The sequence below is a fragment of the Girardinichthys multiradiatus genome, chromosome 19 (genome assembly GCF_021462225.1).
Source record: "Girardinichthys multiradiatus isolate DD_20200921_A chromosome 19, DD_fGirMul_XY1, whole genome shotgun sequence".
Lineage (NCBI taxonomy): Eukaryota > Metazoa > Chordata > Actinopteri > Cyprinodontiformes > Goodeidae > Girardinichthys > Girardinichthys multiradiatus.
The window spans coordinates 38,758,242-38,779,626 of record NC_061811.1 but is presented as its reverse complement, the minus strand read 5'-3'; the positions used below and the strand labels follow the sequence as shown (position 1 = coordinate 38,779,626).

General features: G+C 40.6%; 1 protein-coding gene and 1 long non-coding RNA gene across 3 annotated transcripts in view; one reads left to right on the top strand and one right to left on the bottom strand.

The window, feature by feature from the left end:
* Positions 1-1,993: 1,993 nt before the first annotated feature.
* On the bottom strand, positions 1,994-3,758 carry LOC124855834. The gene is made up of 2 exons (XR_007035163.1): positions 2,856-3,758; positions 1,994-2,781 (listed from the first exon to the last, which is right to left on the bottom strand). It is a non-coding gene; the product is annotated as an uncharacterized LOC124855834 (long non-coding RNA).
* Positions 3,759-4,130: 372 nt separating this feature from the next.
* The window catches only part of zgc:109986 (uncharacterized protein LOC553566 homolog), a 40,656-nt gene continuing 23,401 nt past the window's right edge, over positions 4,131-21,385 (top strand). Inside the window, exons 1-2 of one of the 2 annotated variants that reach the window (XM_047392963.1) lie at positions 4,131-4,398; positions 4,436-4,586. In XM_047392963.1, the coding sequence (XP_047248919.1) occupies positions 4,490-4,586 (97 nt within the window). In that variant the 5' untranslated portion in view covers positions 4,131-4,398; positions 4,436-4,489. Of the gene's footprint in view, positions 4,587-21,385 lie in introns of both variants that reach the window. The other variant, XM_047392961.1, reaches the window with a different exon arrangement.

The following is a 21,385-nucleotide window of genomic DNA, read 5'->3' as shown; positions in this document are numbered from 1 at the left end:
CCAGCGCTGCGCCGAGCTCATCATTCTTTACAACATTGCTTTAGTTCACTTAAGTTAATCATTTATACTGAGCATTTTAATAAGATTTAAATTTCTCAGTTTCTGTAGCTGCAAAACAAGCTTAAATCAGTTGGTATAAACTGATTGTGGTGGCATAATGTGTTTAACTGTGGTCTACTATGGTCTCCTCTCTGAAAAACAGACCTAGAAGTGTTGTGGTTCAGTCAGGTCCAACTTTACAAACGTTGCTCTCAGGACTAAATAATAGGTTCCGCATTAGATGATAAAAGACAAGTTATTAGATTTAATATATAATAAAAGGAAAGTGTTATTTAATAAAAAAAAAAAAAAAGGTATTGGTACTTTTGGTGTCATTTTCTTGTGAAAAATCATAGCAGTTATTTAATAAAAACTAATAAACTTCTAAAACATGCATTTGTTATTAGTTTTATATATAGAAACTGTTGGTTCCTCATCATTTTTGCCCAAGTTATTAAAGCCATCTTGGAAGGTCCGAAGAACCACTTGCAACTCAGGAGCCACAGGTTGCAGACACCTGGCCCAGATAATCAGACCTCCTGACTTTCTTGGATCTAAACTTCCCAAATCTCCCTTTTTCACGTTATGTCGCTCATGTGTGCAGTGCTGAAAAATATTCTCATTTCCTGAAATTTCCAGACATCCAAATTATTTAAAAAATGAAATTCATTAGAATTCAAAGACAGCATATTATTTTCAAAGTTTGAGACAATCTTTAGTTACAATCAGATCTAAAATAAATACACAAAATAAATCTAAATACAAAAACCTTACAGGCTGTTTGGTGATGATGAAGTTATGTTCGGATAACAATGCATCAGTCCAATGGGAAAAGGATGTCTCTAGCACTGAAGAGCTCTGCCTGTATTTTAATTCTTCATGCCATGTTGTTCTGAATAGTGTGGGCCTGATTAAAACCAGACTATCTAAGCTCAGTTCGGATCTTTAGTTAAGTGACCGTACCCTTGCCATTAGATGCAAGTGCAAGAGGAATGAGCAAAGGTGGAAAAAGAGGAAACTGCAAGTCTCTTTTGAGATTATCAGAGCTGTTAAAACTGTTAGACCTAAACATTTCTCTGACATCATTGCTGCTAACTCTCACAACCCCTTGGGTCTGTATAATACAGTTGATGCTGCTCTTTATGCTAATGAACACGTCCCTCTGGAAGCTTCCAGAGAAATCTGGGATGAATTTCTTAATTTCTTTGTGGACAAAGTGGAAAATAACATGGCCGCCTCCCCATGGCCCATCCATATTGGTCCCCTGCCCGCTGTCTTTGATAACTGGGATTTGATTTCACTTTCCTCTAGAGAAACTGGTTACCAGTATGAAACCATCTGGCTCCCCCTGTGATGTTGCTCCTCTACATCTTCTTAAGGATTTTTCCCATCTATTGGTCCCTTTCCCCTAATGTTCTCAACAGTAGTTTGGTCTCCTGAATTGTGCAGAGTACTTTAAAACATGCAGTGGTGCAACCCTCGTTAAAGAAATCAGGCCTTGATCCTTCTGCTTTATCAAACTTTAGGCCGTTCTCCAAGTTACCTTTTCTGTCCAATCTGAAGGCCTTTCTGGATAAATCTAAACTTTTGGAAGTGTTTCAGTCTGAGTTTAAATGTAACACAGCACTGAATATGCTCTTTTACTAGATTTTAATGATATCTCTTTAGTGATTGAGGCTGGGAACTGTGTTCTACATTTAACAGCTGCTTTTGTTCAATTCAGTTTATTTATATAGCGCCAATTCACAACACATGTCTCAAGGCAATTCACAGCAGACCATGACATTCTCCAGAATGGACTAGTGGGTGGGCATCACTGGCTCAACTCTGCTATAGTTTAGGTCCTACCTCTCTGACAGGAGCTTTTGTTATGATGGATGGTTTTACCTCTGCTTCTCCTGCCCTCTCCTGGGGGTACCTCAGGGCTCCATTCTGGGTCCTCTTCTGTTCTGTCTTTATTTGCTGCCACATGTTATTTTTTGCCATTTAATTTATATGCTAATGAATGTCAAGTCTATTTCCCTGTAAAATCTCTTTGATTGGCTTGTTGACATCAGGAGATGGATGGCACTAAATTTACTTAATTCTAATGTAAAAACAGGTGACGTCATGCTTTTTAAATTCAGTGACTCCAGCTGTAAACCTTCTTTTGACGTTTCCCCTTTGGTATTGTATGAAAAATCCAGCATCACTAATTTAGATGTGAATTAGAACCCCAGCATAAAACCCGGCTCACATGTCAACACCATGGTTGAGTCCTCATTCTTTAAGTTGAGCTGGCTGTTAAAAATTAAGCCCCTCCTGTCTAGATACCACCTAGAGACACTGATCCATGCTTTTATCAAGTGAGAAGATATTATTTAGTAAGGCTGATTTGCTTGCTGGTAGGTGAAGGAGTTCAGTCCGGGACGGAGGGTAAACGGTTGGAATCCGGGAGCCTGGATGAGGCGCTGAATGATGAGTGTAGTCAGCTGTGGGAGTTTGTTCCTCTGAGGTTGAGGGATTGCCAGTAGTGAAGTTAGTGGTACAGTATTGTGACCCTTAATGGTGGTTTGCCGGAGGAGGAACTTGGTGGGTGGTGTGGACATCGAAGGGAGAGCAAGGTTCGGTTCCGGAAACCAGTGAGTCCAAAGAGGCTTGAGGCTGTCTGCTGGAGCTTGAGTCGACAATGGAAACTTGAAGATTTGGAAACTTGAATCATCAGGAGAAGCTTGAGGGCTTGAACCGGGGATTGGAGATAACCTGAAAGGAGTACACGAGAAGGTCAGTAACTTTAAGTTATCAGGCAAGGCTTAGGACTTTGGCCAATTAGTTACCATGAAGGCAAACACTCAGGCGTTGAAGTGCTGACAGTCTGCTGCCTTTATACAGCACTGGAGATGAGATAATGTGCTGCACCTGTGCTCCTCCACACCGCGGCTCCGGTGACCTATAGTGTCCAAACAGAGTTAATAGCAGCCAAAACAAACAGAAGCTCCCAGACCCCAACACTGATTGGTCTTGCCCCTTCCTATTTCTCTGAGCTGCTACACATTACACGCCAATGTGTGCTTTTAGATGGGCTGACACAAAGCTTTTGACTGTCCCAAAGACATTTTATAAATCTAGAGGAGTTTTTGGCTCTTAAAATATGCAATGAGCTGCTGCTACAGGCCAGGTAGACTCCAGCCCGTGCTGTTTTTAAAACACATTTTAAAACACACTTTTTCTCACCAGCTTTTACCCCAGTGTGAGTTGTCATCTGTGTCCTAATCTTTTACCCATTGTATGTACCTGTGCTATTTTAACATTTGTATAGCTCCTATGTATTAACTTAGAGGGGATTTTGTTTTACTCCTGTTCTCTCTCATATATTTTTTGTACAGCATTTTGGTCAACTATGTTTTTCTTAAGTGCTTCAGAAATTAAGTGGTATGGTATTTTACTGTAAACCGTTGTTCAGGAAAGCCAGATCAATTAAACCTTTATGATGGAATTAAAACTAAGGATGCCCAAGACTCCATCTTGCTGATTAATCCACTGCTATCCAAAATAGTTGGAGCATTGCTAAAAAACTTGATTTTTCATTTGTGAATTTAAGAAGCTGCTACAAAGCACAAAGTAATTATGATGTATTTGTTCATATTTACATGCTTTTGTTTCTTAGCTTTTGATAAATCCACAATTTTACCTCATCTACAAAAAGATGAGTTATTGACAAAAATGTTTTACAATGCAAAATCGTTCACCTGTTAAATAAAACTGTTTTTCATCATACCTGTGATTTTGTTTAATTATATTATCTTATAGTGTATTACGGCTGCACGGTGGCGCAGTTGGTAGCACTGTTGCCTTGAAGCAAGAAGGTCCTGGGCTTAATTCCCGGCCGGGGGTCTTTCTGCATTGAGTTTGCATGCGTGGGTTCACTCCAGGTACTCCGGCTTCCTCCCACAGTCCAAAGACATGCCTGTTAGGTTAATTGATCACTCTAAATTGCCCTTAAGTGTGTGCATGGTTGTTTGTGTGTTGACCTGCGATGGACTGGCGACCTGTCAAGGGTGTACCCTGCCTCTTGCCCATAGACTGCTGGAGATAGGCACCAGCTCCCCGCGACCCACTATGGAATAAGCGGTAGAAAATGACTGACTGATATTATATTATATAGAATACTTCATATATTCATTCTGTATTTGTATTGTAAGTGTAAAGGGTCTGACCCTCGTTGGTTATTACACTGATTGGTCGTTTTCCACAAGGTGTCACTAAGTCAACTCTTACGATACAGCTTGCAACATTTAAGAAGAAGAAGAAGAGAAAGAAGGAAAGAAAGGAGCAGAAGTAGTAGAATAGTCATGGTGATGATATAAGTTGGCCCGGTTTCTCTCCAAGGTGCCAACACGTGTTTTCTGCACTATAACCACAGAGAGGGGCAGAATATTCGGCTTGTTCTTGGTGGTTTTACTGGTTCACAATGAACTTCGGTGATGCCAGGATGAAGCTGCGAGAGCTGCTGAGCACGGTGAAACCCCCAGAGCTTCCTAAATTACTGGATTGGATGAGAAACTCAGGTAAACACCTGCATATCCTCCCTCCTATTTCTCGCGGGACTTAATTGCTGTTAGCCTTAAATTGTAGTTACACATGGTTCTGACAACATGAATGACCTGTGATTATTTACTTGATCAGTACATTAAAAAAGGTTCTGCTGCACTTCAAAACTCAGTTCAGTACTTTATAACAGGTAGGACACTAAGCACACTGTACACCAGTCGTGCTTTTATAGAGCTTCATAACCTCATAGCCAGGTCTAACACTGTGATCACAAAGTAAAAATCACAATAGTTCGGATAGGGAATATGGAAGCAAATCGTTACCATATTTATGGTTACCACCATAAATGTGGCTGCATTATTTGACCCATAAATAAAATTAGTAATAAATCATCCTATTTGCATTTTATGCCATAATCAAAAAGAAAACAAAGCAGACATTGCTTTTTCGTTTTCGTGGTCTGCCCGCAAAGTACTGCCCAGAACTCGAAAACGAAAAAGCATTCCGAGCGGCGGGCGCAACAGAGTGACGTCAGCAGCCGCTGCCACAAATTGAGCTCGGCCCTGCTGTAATTCAATCAATTTCTCGGCACGTTTGCAATGTAATGCAATGCAGACGTGCACAGCGCCCCCTACCAAACAAGATGGGTATCTCAGTCAGCAGGGAGCTGAGGAAGAGCGGCTGCTGACGTCACTCGGCTGCGCCCGCCGTTCGGAATGCTTTTTCGTTTTCGAGTTCTGGGCAGTACTTTGCGGGCAGACCACGAAAACGAAAAAGCAATGTCTGCTTTGTTTTCTTTTTGATTATGGCATAAAATGTGCAGTCGTGAAGAAGAAAATGCAAATAGGATGATTGATTATTAATTTTATTTATGGGTCAAATAATGCAGCCACATTCTTAAAATGAAAAAGCATTTCTGGAAATGCTTTTTCATTTTCATATTTTACATTTCAAATTGAATTTTGGTATCTATTTGCTGGGGTACATTTTGAAAAATAAATCTCAAATGTCTTTTTCATTTTAATTAAGTGAAAGAATGAGCAGTCTTGTAGAAGAAAATTAAAATGCAAATAGGATTATTGATTACTAATTTAATTTATGAATCAAACAATGCAGCCACATTCTTAAAATGAAAAAGCATTTCTGAAAATGCTTTTTCATTTGAAATATGGTAACGATTTGCTTCCATAAGGGGAAGGGGATGAAAACCTTTCGGTCCATTAGGTTATCTACCATTAGTCAAAACATGACATGTAAAACTATTAAAATAAATTTTACTGAAATGTTCTCAGGCAGTCTCACAGAAAATATCAAATTATCACAGAAAAATGAAATGTCCCGTTTCGTCAGTTAAGTCTGTACATGTCCCACTAATAGTCTATGTGACATAAAATACAAATGAACTCAGAAATTATACAGTAATATAGTGTTTTCAATATAAACAAACTGCAAAAGAGCAATAAAAACATTTACTTGACCACTACGACAATATATAGCCAATATATGCCAGGTAGCTCTTCAGAAATATCATTTCCACTTTTTCTTTTCCCTTTCAGTCGTGTTCAGGCTAGTACACATAATCTGTCTGTGGTTTTACTTGGTGAGGGTTTAACTGCACTACAGTGATGCAGCTGTCAGAAACAGCATTCTTTGTGTCAACAATAGGACACGATCAGTCATGACAGTTAGTTTTCTTGCATGTTTTTTTGGCCTTAAGTGTCACTTCAAGATAATGGCACAAAAATAGTGGTTGGAAGGGAAGTCAATATATATATATATATATATATATATATACGAATGTTCGTTCGTTCGTCGTCTTCCGCTTATCCAGGACCGGGTCGCGGGGGCAGCAGACTCAGCAGAGACGCCCAGACGTCCCTCTCTCCAGACACCTCCTCCAGTTCCTCCAGGGGGAGCCCAAGGCGTTCCCAGGCCAGCCGAGAGACATAGTCCCTCCAGCGTGTCCTGGGCCGTCCCCTGGGCCTCCTCCCGGTGGGACGTGCCTGGAACACCTCCCGAGGAAGGCGTCCAGGAGGCATCCGGTATAGATGCCCGAGCCACCTCAACTGGCTCCTCTCGATGTGGAGGAGCAGCGGCTCTACTCCGAGCCCCTCCCGGATGGCCGAGCTCCTCACCCTATCTCTAAGGGAGTGCCCGGCCACCCTACGGAGGAAGCTCATTTCAGCCGCTTGTATCCGTGATCTCGTTCTTTCGGTCATGACCCAAAGTTCATGGCCATAGGTGAGGGTAGGAACGTAGACCGACCAGTAAATTGAGAGCTTTGCTTTTCGGCTCAGCTCTCTCTTCACCACAATGGACCGGCACAGCGCCCCCATTACTGTGGCAGCTGCACCGATCCGTCTGTCGATCTCCCGCTCCATTCTTCCCTCACTCGTGAACAAGACCCCGAGATACTTAAACTCCTCCACTTGAGGCAGGAACTCCCCTCCAACCTGAAGAGGACAAGCCACCCTTTTCCGGTCGAGTACCATGGCCTCGGACTTGGAGGAGCTGATCCTCATCCCAGCCGCTTCACACTCGGCTGCGAACCGCCACAGCGCATGCTGTAGGTCTTGGCTAGAGGGGGCCAGCAGGACCACGTCATCCGCAAAAAGAAGAGACGAAATCCACTGGTCCCCAAACCAGACCCCCTCCGGCCCTTGGCTGCGTCTAGAAATCCTGTCCATAAAAGTTATGAACAGGACCGGCGACAAAGGGCAGCCCTGCCGGAGTCCAACATGCATATATATACGAATGTATATATATATATATATATATATATGAATGTATATATATATATATATATATATATATATGAATGTATATATATATATATATGAATGTATATATATATATATATATATGAATGTATATATATATATATATATATATGAATGTATATATATATATATATATATGAATGTATATATATATATATATGAATGTATATATATATATATATATGAATGTATATATATATATATATATATATATGAATGTATATATATATATATATATATATATATATATGAATGTATATATATATATATATGTATATATATATATATATATATATATATATATATATGAATGTATATATATATATATATATATATATATGAATGTATATATATATATATATATATATATGAATGTATATATATATATATATATATATATATGAATGTATATATATATATATATATATATATATGAATGTATATATATATATATATATATATATATGAATGAATATATATATATATATATATATATATATGAATGAATATATATATATATATATATATATATATATATATATATATATGAATATATATGAATATATATATATATATGAATGAATATATATATATGAATATATATATATGAATATATATATATATATATATATATATATATATATATATGAATATATATATATATATGAATGAATATATATATATGAATATATATATATATATATATATATATATATATATATATATATATATATATATATATATATATATATATATATATATATATGAATATATATATATATATATATATATATATATATATATATATATATATATATATATATATATGAATACAGCTTGGAGGAGTGTTTGGGGTCATTGTCCTGTTGAAAAATAAATGATGGTCCAACTAAACGCAAACCGGATGGAGTAGCATGCCACTGCAAGATACTGTGGTAGCCATGCTGGTTCAGTATGCCTTCAATTTTGAATAAATCCCCAACAGTGTCACCAGCAAAGCACCCCCACACCATCACACCTCCTCCTCCATGCTTCACGGTGGGAACCAGGCATGTAGAGTCCATCCGTTCACCTCTCCTGCGCCGCACAAAGACACGGTGGTTGGAACCAAATATCTCAAACTTGGACTCATCAGACCAAAGCACAGATTTCCACTGGTCTAATGTCCATTCCTTGTGTTCTTTAGCCCAAACATGTCTCTTCTGCTTGTTGCCTGTCCTCAGCTGTGGTTTCCTAGCAGCTATTTTACCTAGAATGCCAGAGAAGACAAGGTTGTCCCGTGTACCCCGAACCTGTATATCCAGGATGGTCTCCTTAATTTTTTGTTTTCTCCAAATAGCTGCGTCATTCTACCGGTAAATGTTTCCATGTTATCCCTCAGTACTGTGAGCGAATCGAGTTGTTCCTGGCTAAACTCCAGAGACTCCCTCAGAGCTTCAAATTCCCTGTGGAGAACTTCCACCAGGGCGAGACGAGCATCCAGGCTGGTTAGCTTCTTGTCGATAGAGTCCAGGACATCAGCGTAGCTTTTCTCTGGGGAGATAGTGGAGGTGCTGGCCGAGCACTCTGAATGGGTGCTTTTTGATGTTGGTGTGGCCATGAATGGAGATTTTTGTGGCTTGCCCAAGAGAATTTAAGTACACCCTTTCATCAAACTTTTTGACAGGTGGGTGGGACTTCCGGTGAGGGCGGGATTTCCGGTGGGGGCCATGTGGTTGCCATGTGGGCAGGAGGTCACGTGGTCAAGCAGGTGGTGTGTTCAAGGGGGCGTAACAGTGGATGCTGATTGGTTGTCGTCATTAGGGGCAATACCTTAAATGAGTCAATTAAAACACAGGGGTGTGTTTGTTATAAATAGAACAAGACAAATATGGTATTATCGGAAACTGTTTGGCATCAGCACCAATTAAAAATAGAGGGGGTGTGTTTGTTAGCATCGTTAAACCTCGAATAACCCAATGAAAACAATAGGGCGTGCCTTAGTGTTTACTTTAAATACAGAGATAAAACTCTGCACTTTACATGCAGCATTCGTTGGAAAAAAAAAAGAACACCCGTTCAACAATGGCTAGAGTTAAGAGAGTTTATCGTCAAGCGGAGGAGAAACGCAACGCGTGCCAAGATGATGATGATGAACAAGCAACTGCATCATATACTTCCTCAACGGAGATACCTATCGGAATTCCCGTCGTGACATACTCTACCGATGATGAGGATCCAACATCAACTTCAACAACCATGGTTGAAAATCAGACCTCGGTTCGGCCAAGAGGTATGTCAGTTCTGTGCGAAACCCCAGTGACCGTCTACCAGTATTCATCCCGTGAATTGAATGCTCCTAAGAAATCAACATACTACATCTGCAGGGTACAAAGACCCCCGTTCAAGACTCTGCAGGAAGAATGGTCTTTGGAGCCATATGGCCTGGTTGGCAGCTGGGGTTATATTTTCATGTATGAAATAGGAGAGCTTTGCCTGTATCAATTGGATCAAGATGAGGTATTTAACGGATCACTGGCTCTGTGTACACTCACCCACAGCGACTGGGCTGTGTTAAAGCTTGCAATCCCGCACCTTAATGATAGCCCTGAAACAGTCTCAAGGCAGGAGAGGGAGGAAGAAGAAGAAGAAGAAAATGAACTGTCTCCTCGACCTGTAAAACGGGCGAGAATGTTTCATATACCATCCGATGTTGAAATAGCTGAGAGAGAACCTCTCTTTAGCGCAGTGTGGGGGTCAAAAACCACAGCAAATGGCCGCTGGTCTTTTCGGGCAAGCAGACGCAGGAACAACCGTACGAGTCCCTCAGATCTGTTTGTGTTGGAGGCTTTCAATCAAGACTGCGGCGTATTCAAGACAATGCTGGCTCTGCCGTTTGAAGCTTGGGCAGAGAAGATGAGTGAAATTGGACATCGTCTTTCCGACCTTTTCCAAAAGTCACGAAGTTGGATCGATGTCATGTCAGTGAAAAAAACGCTGACGTTTCCTGTTTTACGTTTAGAACGAACCCTCTTCTGAGGACACGCCCCTTCCTATGATATATATACGGGGGGATAACTGCAAGCTCACAGACACAGAATCGTATCATGAGAATGAGTGGACCGACACCATACAGGGATCTCTACAACCACCGAGCAGAGATCCACTTCTCTCCTGAGCACGATGAAAGCTTCAACATTGGACCATATCATCCGCCTTCCCCTGACCTCTTCTCACCATCCACCTCAACATCCTCATTCTCAGAGAACCACTACAGTCCTGCATCACCTACAGGATACAACATGAAATATCTACCGCTTTCTCCAGACCTCTGCTCACCATCACCGCTATTCATGGCTGAGTCTGTAGACGCGAATGTCCTGCCTGAAGACATGAAGGTGGTCGTGGAGGAGGAGGTAGCCACCGGCTACTCACCCTCTACCGAAGCCCCTACACAAACCCTGGAACCGATGGAGGACCCTCAGCCTTCAGCAGAGGATGAGAGTAACCAGGAGGACGAAATTGACGGTTGGTTCTCAACCACCCTCATCAATACGGTGAAAACAGCGATACTTCATTTATTCAACATAACCTCTTTGAACTATCTCAGAGAAACCTGCTATGGATGTATAACGAACCACCCAAGCCAGCGTCAACACCATTGCCTGGAGGTACTGGGGGAGGATTATTACCAAGTCAACTTTCAACGCATCGTACGACGACTCGTAACCCCCAAACTCATTCCTGCTATTCAGAATCTTCTGGTACTTCGAAGCATACAAGCGGATGACTTCAGAGTGAAGACGATTGCCAAGACGGTTTTATATGAACTGAAATCGGTACAAGGCATCCACAGTGCAATAGCGCACGTTTATGATCGCATGGTCGATGAGAAACATCTCAAACAACTTAACTCTGTTTCAGAGTGCTATGGACTGACAAACTGATCTCACATGTTTGATGACTTGTTGTATCATTTTTTTTTTTAGTATTCCAGTACTTTAGTTAATCTGCATTATATGATTTTCCTTCTTTTTTCTTTTTACTATTAAATACAATTAAAGTAGGAACATAGTAACCTTTCCCAAAAGTGTTGTTTAAAAAGCTAGTAGTGTTTGAATTCATCTGCATTTTATCTGATTTTGTTTTCTGGTTGTTTTTTGTTTATATTAAATAAAAAAAAATAAATAAAAATAAAAATAAGGATAAATCTACCCTCCTGTGTGTTTTTTCTCATTATTTAACAAGTAATCGGCAGAGTGAGCATAAGGCAGAGATGGCAGGAAGACGGCTGATGAAGAAAGTATATTATAGCCCTTCAAATCCGGGAAGTTTTGGGGGTGTAGATAGGCTGAGGAGGGTTATGCAAGATGAAACGGGAAAGAAGGTTGCGGTTGAAAAAGTGAAAGATTTTTTATCAGGAGAAGATACCTATACTCTACATAAACCTGCAAGAATAAAGTTCCCGAGAAACAGAGTTTTTGTCACCAGACCATTGAGGCAGTTCCAGGCTGATCTCTGTGACATGCAAGCTCTGGCCATGGAAAATGATGGTTATAATTATTTATTAACAGTCATTGACATCTTTTCAAAAAGGGCGTATGTACGAGTTTTGAAGAGGAAAACAGCCGCTGAGGTGGTAAAGGCATTTGAATCAGTTTTTACAGAAAGTCAGATCCCCAAAAAACTTCAGACTGATGCCGGTAAAGAATTTTTTAACAAGAAATTTAAAGTTTTAATGGAGAAACACGGTATTGAACATTTTGCCACAGCGAGTGAAGCAAAAGCTTCAGTGGTCGAGAGATTTAACCGCACATTAAAAACAAGGATGTGGAGATATTTTACAGCTAACAATACCCGGCGGTACGTCGATGTACTGCAAAACCTAGCTAGAAGCTACAACCATTCCTACCACTCCAGCATTAAAATGAGCCCTATGGAAGTGACCCCAGAAAATGCCTTTCAAGTGTTTCAGAATCTGTATGATGTCAAGTCCAACAGATATTGCAAGGACTCAGTGACAACGTTTAAACAAGGGGATCTTGTCAGAATATCCAAGGTCCGTGGAGTGTTTGACAAAAAATACAAACAGAGTTTTACGGATGAAGTGTTTACAGTCTATGACCGGATACCCCGTTCTCCTCCTGTATACAAACTCAAAGATTTGGATGGAGAACCTATCGAGGGTTCCTTTTACACTGAGGAACTTCAAAAAGTAAAAATATTTAACGACAAGATGTATCAAGTGGAAAAAATATTAAAACGACGTACGGTCAAGGGAGTCAAACAGGTTTTTGTAAGCTGGAAAAACTGGCCTGAGAAATTCAACAGTTGGATCAAGTTTGATGAACTTCGAAACGTATAAAAAAGGTTTGCACTAAACCTCACAGTTGACACAGCATCATGAACCGTCAGGTAGAGGATGATGGCTTTTACGTTACTCTTCCATCTAATGCTAGCATGGAAGTGTTTAAAAATAATACCAGTTCAAGTTTCCGTGTAAATTTAGCTCAACATATTGATTTAGAAGGCCAATGGATGGTTGCATTAGCCGAGATTTCATACCCTCATACATGGCATAATTTACCGGATTATGATGCCTACTTTGAATGGAGGAAGGTTGGTGATGTGGAGATCAATACGCAAAGGATCAGAAGTGGCTACTATAACAGCGTTATTCAACTCGAGACAGAGATGGAAATGTTTTTCAAAAAATTGAAATCGGGTTTACGCATTAAATTCAGCAAAGTTCAAAAGAGATTTGCATTTCAAGCAAATAGTCCGTATGAAATACGCTTCTTCAGCACTCTAGCTTATATGATGGGCGTGAAACCAGGGGAATGGATTCATGTTTCTGAACCAAAACTGGCTCCTTTTCCGGCGGATATAAAGGCTGGTTTCTATCACCTATACTGTTACAGCGACGTGGTCAGCCCACAAATAGTAGGCGACACTTTTGCACCTTTACTGCGGACCGTCAAAGTACAAGGCACATTCAGTGATATGATTACTCAGACGTTTAACCCCGCCCACTACCTTCCAGTCTCCAGAAGACATATTGAAAATATCAATATAGAAATTAAATCGGACCAAAACGTTCCTGTAAATTTCGTCTATGGAAAGACCGTCATAAGACTACACTTCAGACCGGTGATATCACAACGTAGCCTGAGATAAATTTTATTTGTATAAACTATTCCAGAGATATGTATATAACCTCTAAGATTGATTGGTTATCATTCATATTACGCTGGTCATTCAACACTGCATCAAGCAGGCAAGAGAGAACATGGCACATCTAAGTCTGAGACGTGATCCAAATCGCTTTGTAAATTACTATGTAAGTCAATCAGGCGGTAATCTGCCAGGGTTTTATGGGGCCCCGGTCATGTACGGACGCGGAATTGGATAATTATTTTCAAAATTATTCCGCTTCGTATCCCCTCTGGTTAAAAAAGGATTTGCAATTGCAAAACCCCATCTTAAAACGGCTGCATCAAATATCGCTTCGGATGTCATCGGTAGAGCCGTGAGTAAAATGAGTGGTTCTACACACATCGACGGTCAAGAAGGTTCAGGAATTATGGTTTTATCCAAAAGACCCAGAACAAGACCCCCTGGTGATCGTTTAAGGACGGTTAAAAAACAACGACAAACGCGAAAAAGGAGATCAGTCGCAGCTGACAAACAAAGAGGAAGGAAGTCATCCGCAAGTTTTGATATATTTAAATAATGGCTCTTTTACATAACAAATCATCAGAGTGCACGCTGGCAGAGTTGGACTTATTTTCTGCCCCGATGACGCAGCTATCGATCGAAGATAAAATTTACACCGAGATCCAGCCTTTATCAGCAATCACTGATGGAGGGCCGATCGAGTTTTTCATTCCGGGAGACGGAGAAAAGTATCTGGATCTCAACGATACGCTGTTGCATCTCAGAGTGAAAATTACTAACGAGAATGGAACAAACCTGCCAGATGATGCACCTGTAGGGCTCATCAACTACCCGTTAAACACCATCTTCAGTCAGTGTGACGTCACTCTCGGAGATCGAATGATTTCACAATCCAGCGCTACACATCCATATAGAGCCATGATTGAGACATTGTTAAACTTTTCTGAGGATTCTTTAAAAACCCAGTTTAGCTCTGGTCTTTTTTATAAAGACACTGCAGGTGCTCTGAACTCTATTGTTACAACTAACGGCCCTAACCAAGGTCTTAACAGCAGAGCAGGCTTTACGGCAAATTCCAGGGAGGTACATCTCCTAGGGTTAGGGAGAGACTTCTTTTAAACTCTGTTGACCTTAAAATTAAACTTACAAGAGCCAACGATGCCTTTTGTCTCATGGCCGCAAGAGACTCCACTTACAAACTCAGGATATTAGGAGCATCTCTTTTTATCAAAAAAGTTACTGTCTCTCCAGCTGTACGACTGGGGCACGCTTCAGCTTTAATGAAAGCAAATGCTCTGTATCCACTTTCACGTGTGAATGTAAAAACATATTCCATCCCTGAAAATTCAAGGGTATGCAACCAAGAGAATCTTTTCTTAGGCGTCTTTCCAAAGTATGTGGTGATTGCGTTACTGGATCATGACGCTTTTACAGGAACACGCAATCTCAATCCGTTTGACTTTAATCATTTTGATATGGAATATTTAGCTTTGTGTAAGGATGGCAGACAAATTCCTGCTAAAGCCTTCCAGCCAAATTTTAACCAAGGTCATTCAGTGAGAGAGTATTACAACTTGTTTACAGCTACAGGACGACATCTAAAAGATCTTCCACTGAGTATAACACGTCAGGAATTTAATCAAGGATACTCTCTATTCACATTTAATCTTAACCCGGGCGAGGACACAGATGCTCTATCTCCAGTTTCTAGTGGGAATTTAAGATTGGAAATGCGCTTCAGAAACCCGTTGCCTCATACCACCACGCTGATCATCTACGCTTGTTATGATTCTATTTTAGAGATTGATTCAAAGAGGCGTGTGCTGGTGGATTATTATTAATCTAATCAGGCATGAATAATCATGAAATTGAGAGCCTGATGCGTCATCTGCTGGGAGATTTGTTTTGCGGTGTGTGGCCGTGCGACCAGCTGCCGCTGCTAGCTGACAAATTCCCAGGGCCGGCCTACTTTATTGTGAATACACATCCTTCACACATGCCGGGGGAACACTGGCTAGCTCTGACATTGGATGAGAATGGTCAATCCAGCTTTTTTAACTCTTATGGATTCTCTCCGGATTTCGAGTTCTACCCATCAAGCATCGTAACATTTTTAGAAGACAGATCCTCAAAAATATTGTATCATAATAATCAGCTTCAAAACACTCTGTCCACTGTGTGCGGTCACCATTGCATTTTTTATCTATGTCATAGAGCGTGCGGATTATCAATGCAGCAAGTGTTGTCGAAATACACCGGAGATGTGATTAAGAATGATTTAATGGTATCTAACTTTGTGAAAAAATATCAGAAATGTGTCATTAATCAAAGTTCTACATTTTATACTCACGGAACATGCTCTTTGGAGATGTTTCTGGATTGTTATGGAATTTAAAATGTCTTTTTTTTTTTTTTTCATTGTTTTTTTTTTTTTCTTCTTATGATTTAATATTTGTGTAATGATATCATATGTTAGTGTGTGAAGAAGAGAACAAAGTTAGACTTGAAAAATATAATCAATAAATATTTTATTGAATAAAAGAAATAGACTACATGTTTCATTTTCTTATAACGGTTTATGGTGAAAACGTAATCCATCGGGGTGGTAGTGTCGTCTTAGGAAGAGACCTTTTTGATCTCCCATCAGCATTTTTTGGATCTTCCAGCTCAGATCTCGACCAGTAGGGAGAATGAGTTATCTGCCTTCTTCTTCTTTTTCTTCTCTACTTAACGCTGGGGGGTGTACCCCCATTTTCAATCGATGTACCCTCTGTTTTGAAACGTCTATATTCTTCACGAGCATAAGGGTTAATGACTGAAGATATAGGTATGTTTACTTCTGACATGGAGTGTAGAAAATCAGACCATCCTCGGGTTTGTGATGCTCCAGATTTTTTAAACGGAAGCATGAGATTTTTCAACAAATCAATCATGTGGGACCCTTTTATAACATTTCCGTTAAATACAAATTCACCTCGCGAAGTCCAACTCTCACTTCTTTCGGATAATTTCTTCAAAATGTACTCTGCATTTTTACGATTGTGTTTAGGAAGGCTTTTCAGTACTTCCGTAAGAACCTGATCCTTAGGGGCCTCGTCCTGCCCTGGGCCTTGTTTTTCTTGGGACCGCTCATGTTCAGGAACCTCTGTGTCACGCTGCAGCATTAAACTGACCCGCTGTTTTTCTTCTTTGACACCTTGCTTAAGTAAAGTCAGATACCTCTGGAGAAGAGCATCGTATCTCTTGATTTTTTCATAAGAAGTCAAACCAAGCTCGTTTAATATCGCTCTCATTTCAGCATCCAAATTCTCCTCCGCCGTCTGTCTGATGGACGTGTCTGACTGGGTCAGACGCTTGAATTGATGAGGTGAAATGAGAAACATCTTCTGCGATGTTCTGAGAGACATTATCTCCTGATGATTCCACCCACTAGATCACCGATCAAGGGTGCAAGAGCCGTTAAGATGGGGAGAATAAAACCACCTCGTTGCTTTTTGAGAGCCAACTGTTTAGTTTTTATCCCGGTTCTTTTATCACCCAACAATCTGATGATATTTCTTTGTTTCTTCAATTGTCGGTGTTGAGAGGGTGATAGTTTAATGTTACCTTTTAGGATATTCAGTGCAATCTCGCACAGAGCCTGAATAAAGTCGGGAGAGCAGTGTGCGAGAATATCTTTACGTTTCTGTGGACAGGCCTGGTACAAAGCTCTGAATAATGGTAAATTCCTTTTTATACGCGCAGACATGATGACTTACTTTGTTCTGGGTACGTACACAGCAGGCCACTGCTGAGGAAGTATCCCCGTTCTCAGTCTGAAATGTTCTGGGCAGGTAGGCGTAAAATCGATGATTAAATATCCATGAGCTTCTCTCGTTGCGTCTTCAAAACTCTCCAAGAAGAGACCCTTTTGAGATGGAAACATTTGGCGGGCCAGTATATTCAGCTGGAGTTTATCTCTCGGGTTCTTAAACAACACCATATAATTACAGTTCAAACTAATAGTGCGACTGAACTTTCCCTGATGAAAAACATTCTGAGTCAACATCATAACACTCATATTACGATGGTGACGAAACTGGGTAAAGACCTTCATCACGTTTTCATCATCTGAGGCTTGAGCAATAACATCGTCTAGAATAATCAGATGATTCTGATCAGGAGGAAACAGGTTTTCATCTTCAAAAGAATGAGGCAATCCTTCCACAAAGGTAATATTTTTATTCATCTTCTGCAATTCAGCATACATGGGTTGAAAAGAAGTGTAAATCCACACAATATTTTCTGGAACAATATCCATGACATGATTACAGTTTTGTAAAATACTTTTTACAAAGAAGGTTTTCCCGCAGCCGCTTGGTCCAACTATCATACATGAGAAAGGTGCTCTAAATCTAGGATCAAAATCAATCTCCTGTAAATCCATGTGACTTTTTATTGTATTTCTTCTTCAACTCTAATAACCGAAAGGCAGAATTGTCCCGTCAGAAAAAAGACGTCTCTTATCATACACCAGTCGAAACTTTTTAAGAAATGTCGCGTTTGTCAAACGGAATCTCTTTTTATCCCTCCTGATCGTGTGCTGGGGGATTTCAATGACACCCTCACTTGACCCCTGTAAGTAGCCCTCGACCAGCCCTTTGATGCTGTCAAAATTGACCCTCTCGCTGCATTCATGCGTCTGAGTGATGCCTTTAGCACGTATCATTACATTTTTACGGTTTTTGGTCTGGTATGCATAACTCTTGGGTCCTGTCGATGCAAACTCCGAAATGCTGTCACCATCTAACTCGTCAGTAAGATCACCCAGATAATTCCCCAATTCCAGAGGAGTTTCACCACTTTTTGTCACATAAATCAAACTGTCCGTGTCAATATAAATCAATCTGTCCTGTAACTTCTCCATGCTGCTGAGAAGTTTTAAACGTGCATAAGCGGTGGTGAATGCTGCTATAAACACATTATTTGTCTTACTTGGTGGATATATGACACGTTTGCTGTAGTTCCACTGCACTACACACATTTCAGGGTTGAAAAAATGAAAATAGTTAACCCTGTATTTACTCGAGAACATGAAGCTGAAAAAGTCTTCAGGGTTAGTGATGACTGTGGTCTGAGACAGATCACTTCTTTGCGCAAATTTCCCCCAAAAACTGTTTAAACACAATTTTGCAACCTGCCTTTTGGCAGGATTCATCTCGATTTTCTCAGGGTCTAATTGGATGCCCTGATGCAGTTTGTAGTCGCTTATATACTTTGACTTACTCTCCTGATCCACTGCTTCAGACGGATAGCCTGAAGCCTCCTGCTTATCCTTTAAAAAGCAATGAATGTAACCTTTAAAGATTGTATCACTTCTCTTTTCAAAATGCCACACCTCTGTGATTTTAGCAAGACGATAACTACACTCCAACGCTTTACAGAGTTCTACACTCGCCCATACTCCCATCAAAGCTCTTTCTTGATCATTATGCATGCAGGGACCTGACTGGTTATTTAATTCAGCGCATGAGCGGCAGAGAGTGAACACAAGTTTACCTTGGGATGTTCTGTAAGGTAAAACAGGGAACAACAGGTTACGTGGTGGGTAGACCACAGCTTTGATTATACCGAAGTAGCTGCTGGGGTCATCAAAATCTTTGTAAATGATGGTGGGGTGTCCGAGGGGAAAAACGCAGTTGGCGTTTACATAAGGGTACAGAGATGTGTAATCCACATAGTGTACAGTTTCATCCGGTTCCGCTGTGTACCTCAACTTCATAGGACAGGTGCGTCCACCATACAGCGCATCCCGGGGGGATAGCGGTTCGGGTGCATTAACTTTCTCAAGAAAGCTGATCACCCCTGGGTCTGATTTTTTCATTTCAATCCACTCATGCTCCCATATGACTTCGAGATGAAGGCCGTACACAGTTTGTAACACCTTGCTTCTCTCAACAGTGGCTGCGTAAAACTGTTCAAATGCGACCCCTCTCAACGGACACTTGTCATGAGGCATGTAACACTTTTTACAGCCGTGGAAAAAACAGCCATAAAATTCAAACGCAACTTTGACACCGTTAATCTCTGCATACCCATCCACTGAATATGGCCCGATTTTCTTTTCACCCCTATTTAATGCATGCTTGATAAATATGGCTCTGCTGTCTGCAATCCAGCCGAGCCATTGAATGGACGCGCTGGAGAACGTTTTACTGCTACGTCTGTAGTCCAGAGGTGATGGAATGGCTAAGGTTTGAGGAGGAAGGAAATTGGTTACAAAAATCTTCATGCAGGCTGATGCTATTGTGATACTTTTAAACGGATCCACACTTGTCTCCTTAAAGAACTCGTCTCTGAATTTTAAGCATCCTTGAAAAAGAATTTCAACGTCATTTTTACAATAACGAATAGCTTCTTTCTTAAAGTCAAAGACCTCTTTGCTCGCTTCTCTGTACCAGCTGCTAAACACCTGTTGTTCTTGAAGACTCATGCGTTCTACAGCGTAGCAGGATGGAGGAGGAAAAGCCCCCACATACTGGAGATGTTGTTCAGAGGAAAATAGGTGGGGGAAAAAACCCTTGCTTTGATCGGTAAAGCCTAACGCTTTCGGCATGGCACTAAGCTTCATGCACATGAAGGACAGGCTATCAATGTATTTTAACCTGTAATCAGGGTCGGTTAAACAGAGAAGTTTACTCCCTACCATGACGATATGAGGTTTAATGCCTAACTGCAGCATTGCTGTGAGAATCAGGTAACCATCGTACCCCCGCGCATTGTGCGCTATTAAGGTGTAACCTTTGTACATTGGCCTCCTGAAATGCAGGAGAAATTTTTGGGTGCAATTCAGTCCATAAGCGTACCATTCATCACCTTTCAACGTTTTAGCACAGACCAGAAAGGGGGTATGCACGCCGCTCTCATTGACGAGGCATTCGAAATCATAAAAAATCAGTTTATCATCAAGCTGATTAATTGCACTGCAAGGCAGAATGTAACACTTATGATCATCGCATGTAATGTCTAGGCTGGGGGGTACATTTTCACCGCAAATACTGCATTTTACATTACACACGTGTGGTTTATTCGGTTTACTGATTGGAATAACGTATATCCGTTTGCATACTTTACACAGTTTTACCAACTCACAGTCACTCATAGGCCTTTCAGCACTATTTCTGATGCGCGGTTCCCTGTGTCTGCTGAAACATGAAGAATTACGACAGATTCTTTGACAGCCCGCACAGCTTACAGGATTGCTAATCTCTTGCATACATTTATATGTTCGACACACTGGACAATAACCTTCACAATGGTGTGTATTGGCATTCTGATAGCTGGCGTAACAGTAATTACAAATATATCTGCACCCCATAAAACCTTTGAGATTTTTTATCCCATAGTAATGACCTTGAAATAACAGCAAAAACAGAGGGTTTGAACGATCGGGGAAACTGGTCTCAAATTTACACAGAGCAGTAGAGCCCGTGGTTCTGTGAAACACTACAATTTTTCTCTTCAGAATGGTTTCAAATTTACCAATATCACTAAAAGTAACTGCTGTTTGCTCGTCGAGGCCTGCCTGATGCTGCCATCTCCTCCCCAGTTCTACAGCACGGTGATCCGTGAGCTCAGGATCAGAGACGTGTGCGAGGCTGATTGCAAAACATAACTGATTACCGGTATTGTTTATAATATACAAATGACGCATTTTCTTATTAAACAGTTCACAGTCTAACGTTCCTGCAGCTTTACGCTTAGAACCTCTTGCTGGGTCATTAACAACCTGAAGAACAAATTCCATGTTATTATCTACAGGTATATTTGCATTCGATTGTACTAAATCGTCGAGGAAGTTTTCGAAAGCAGGCAGGATCATATTTCCATCATCTGTAACA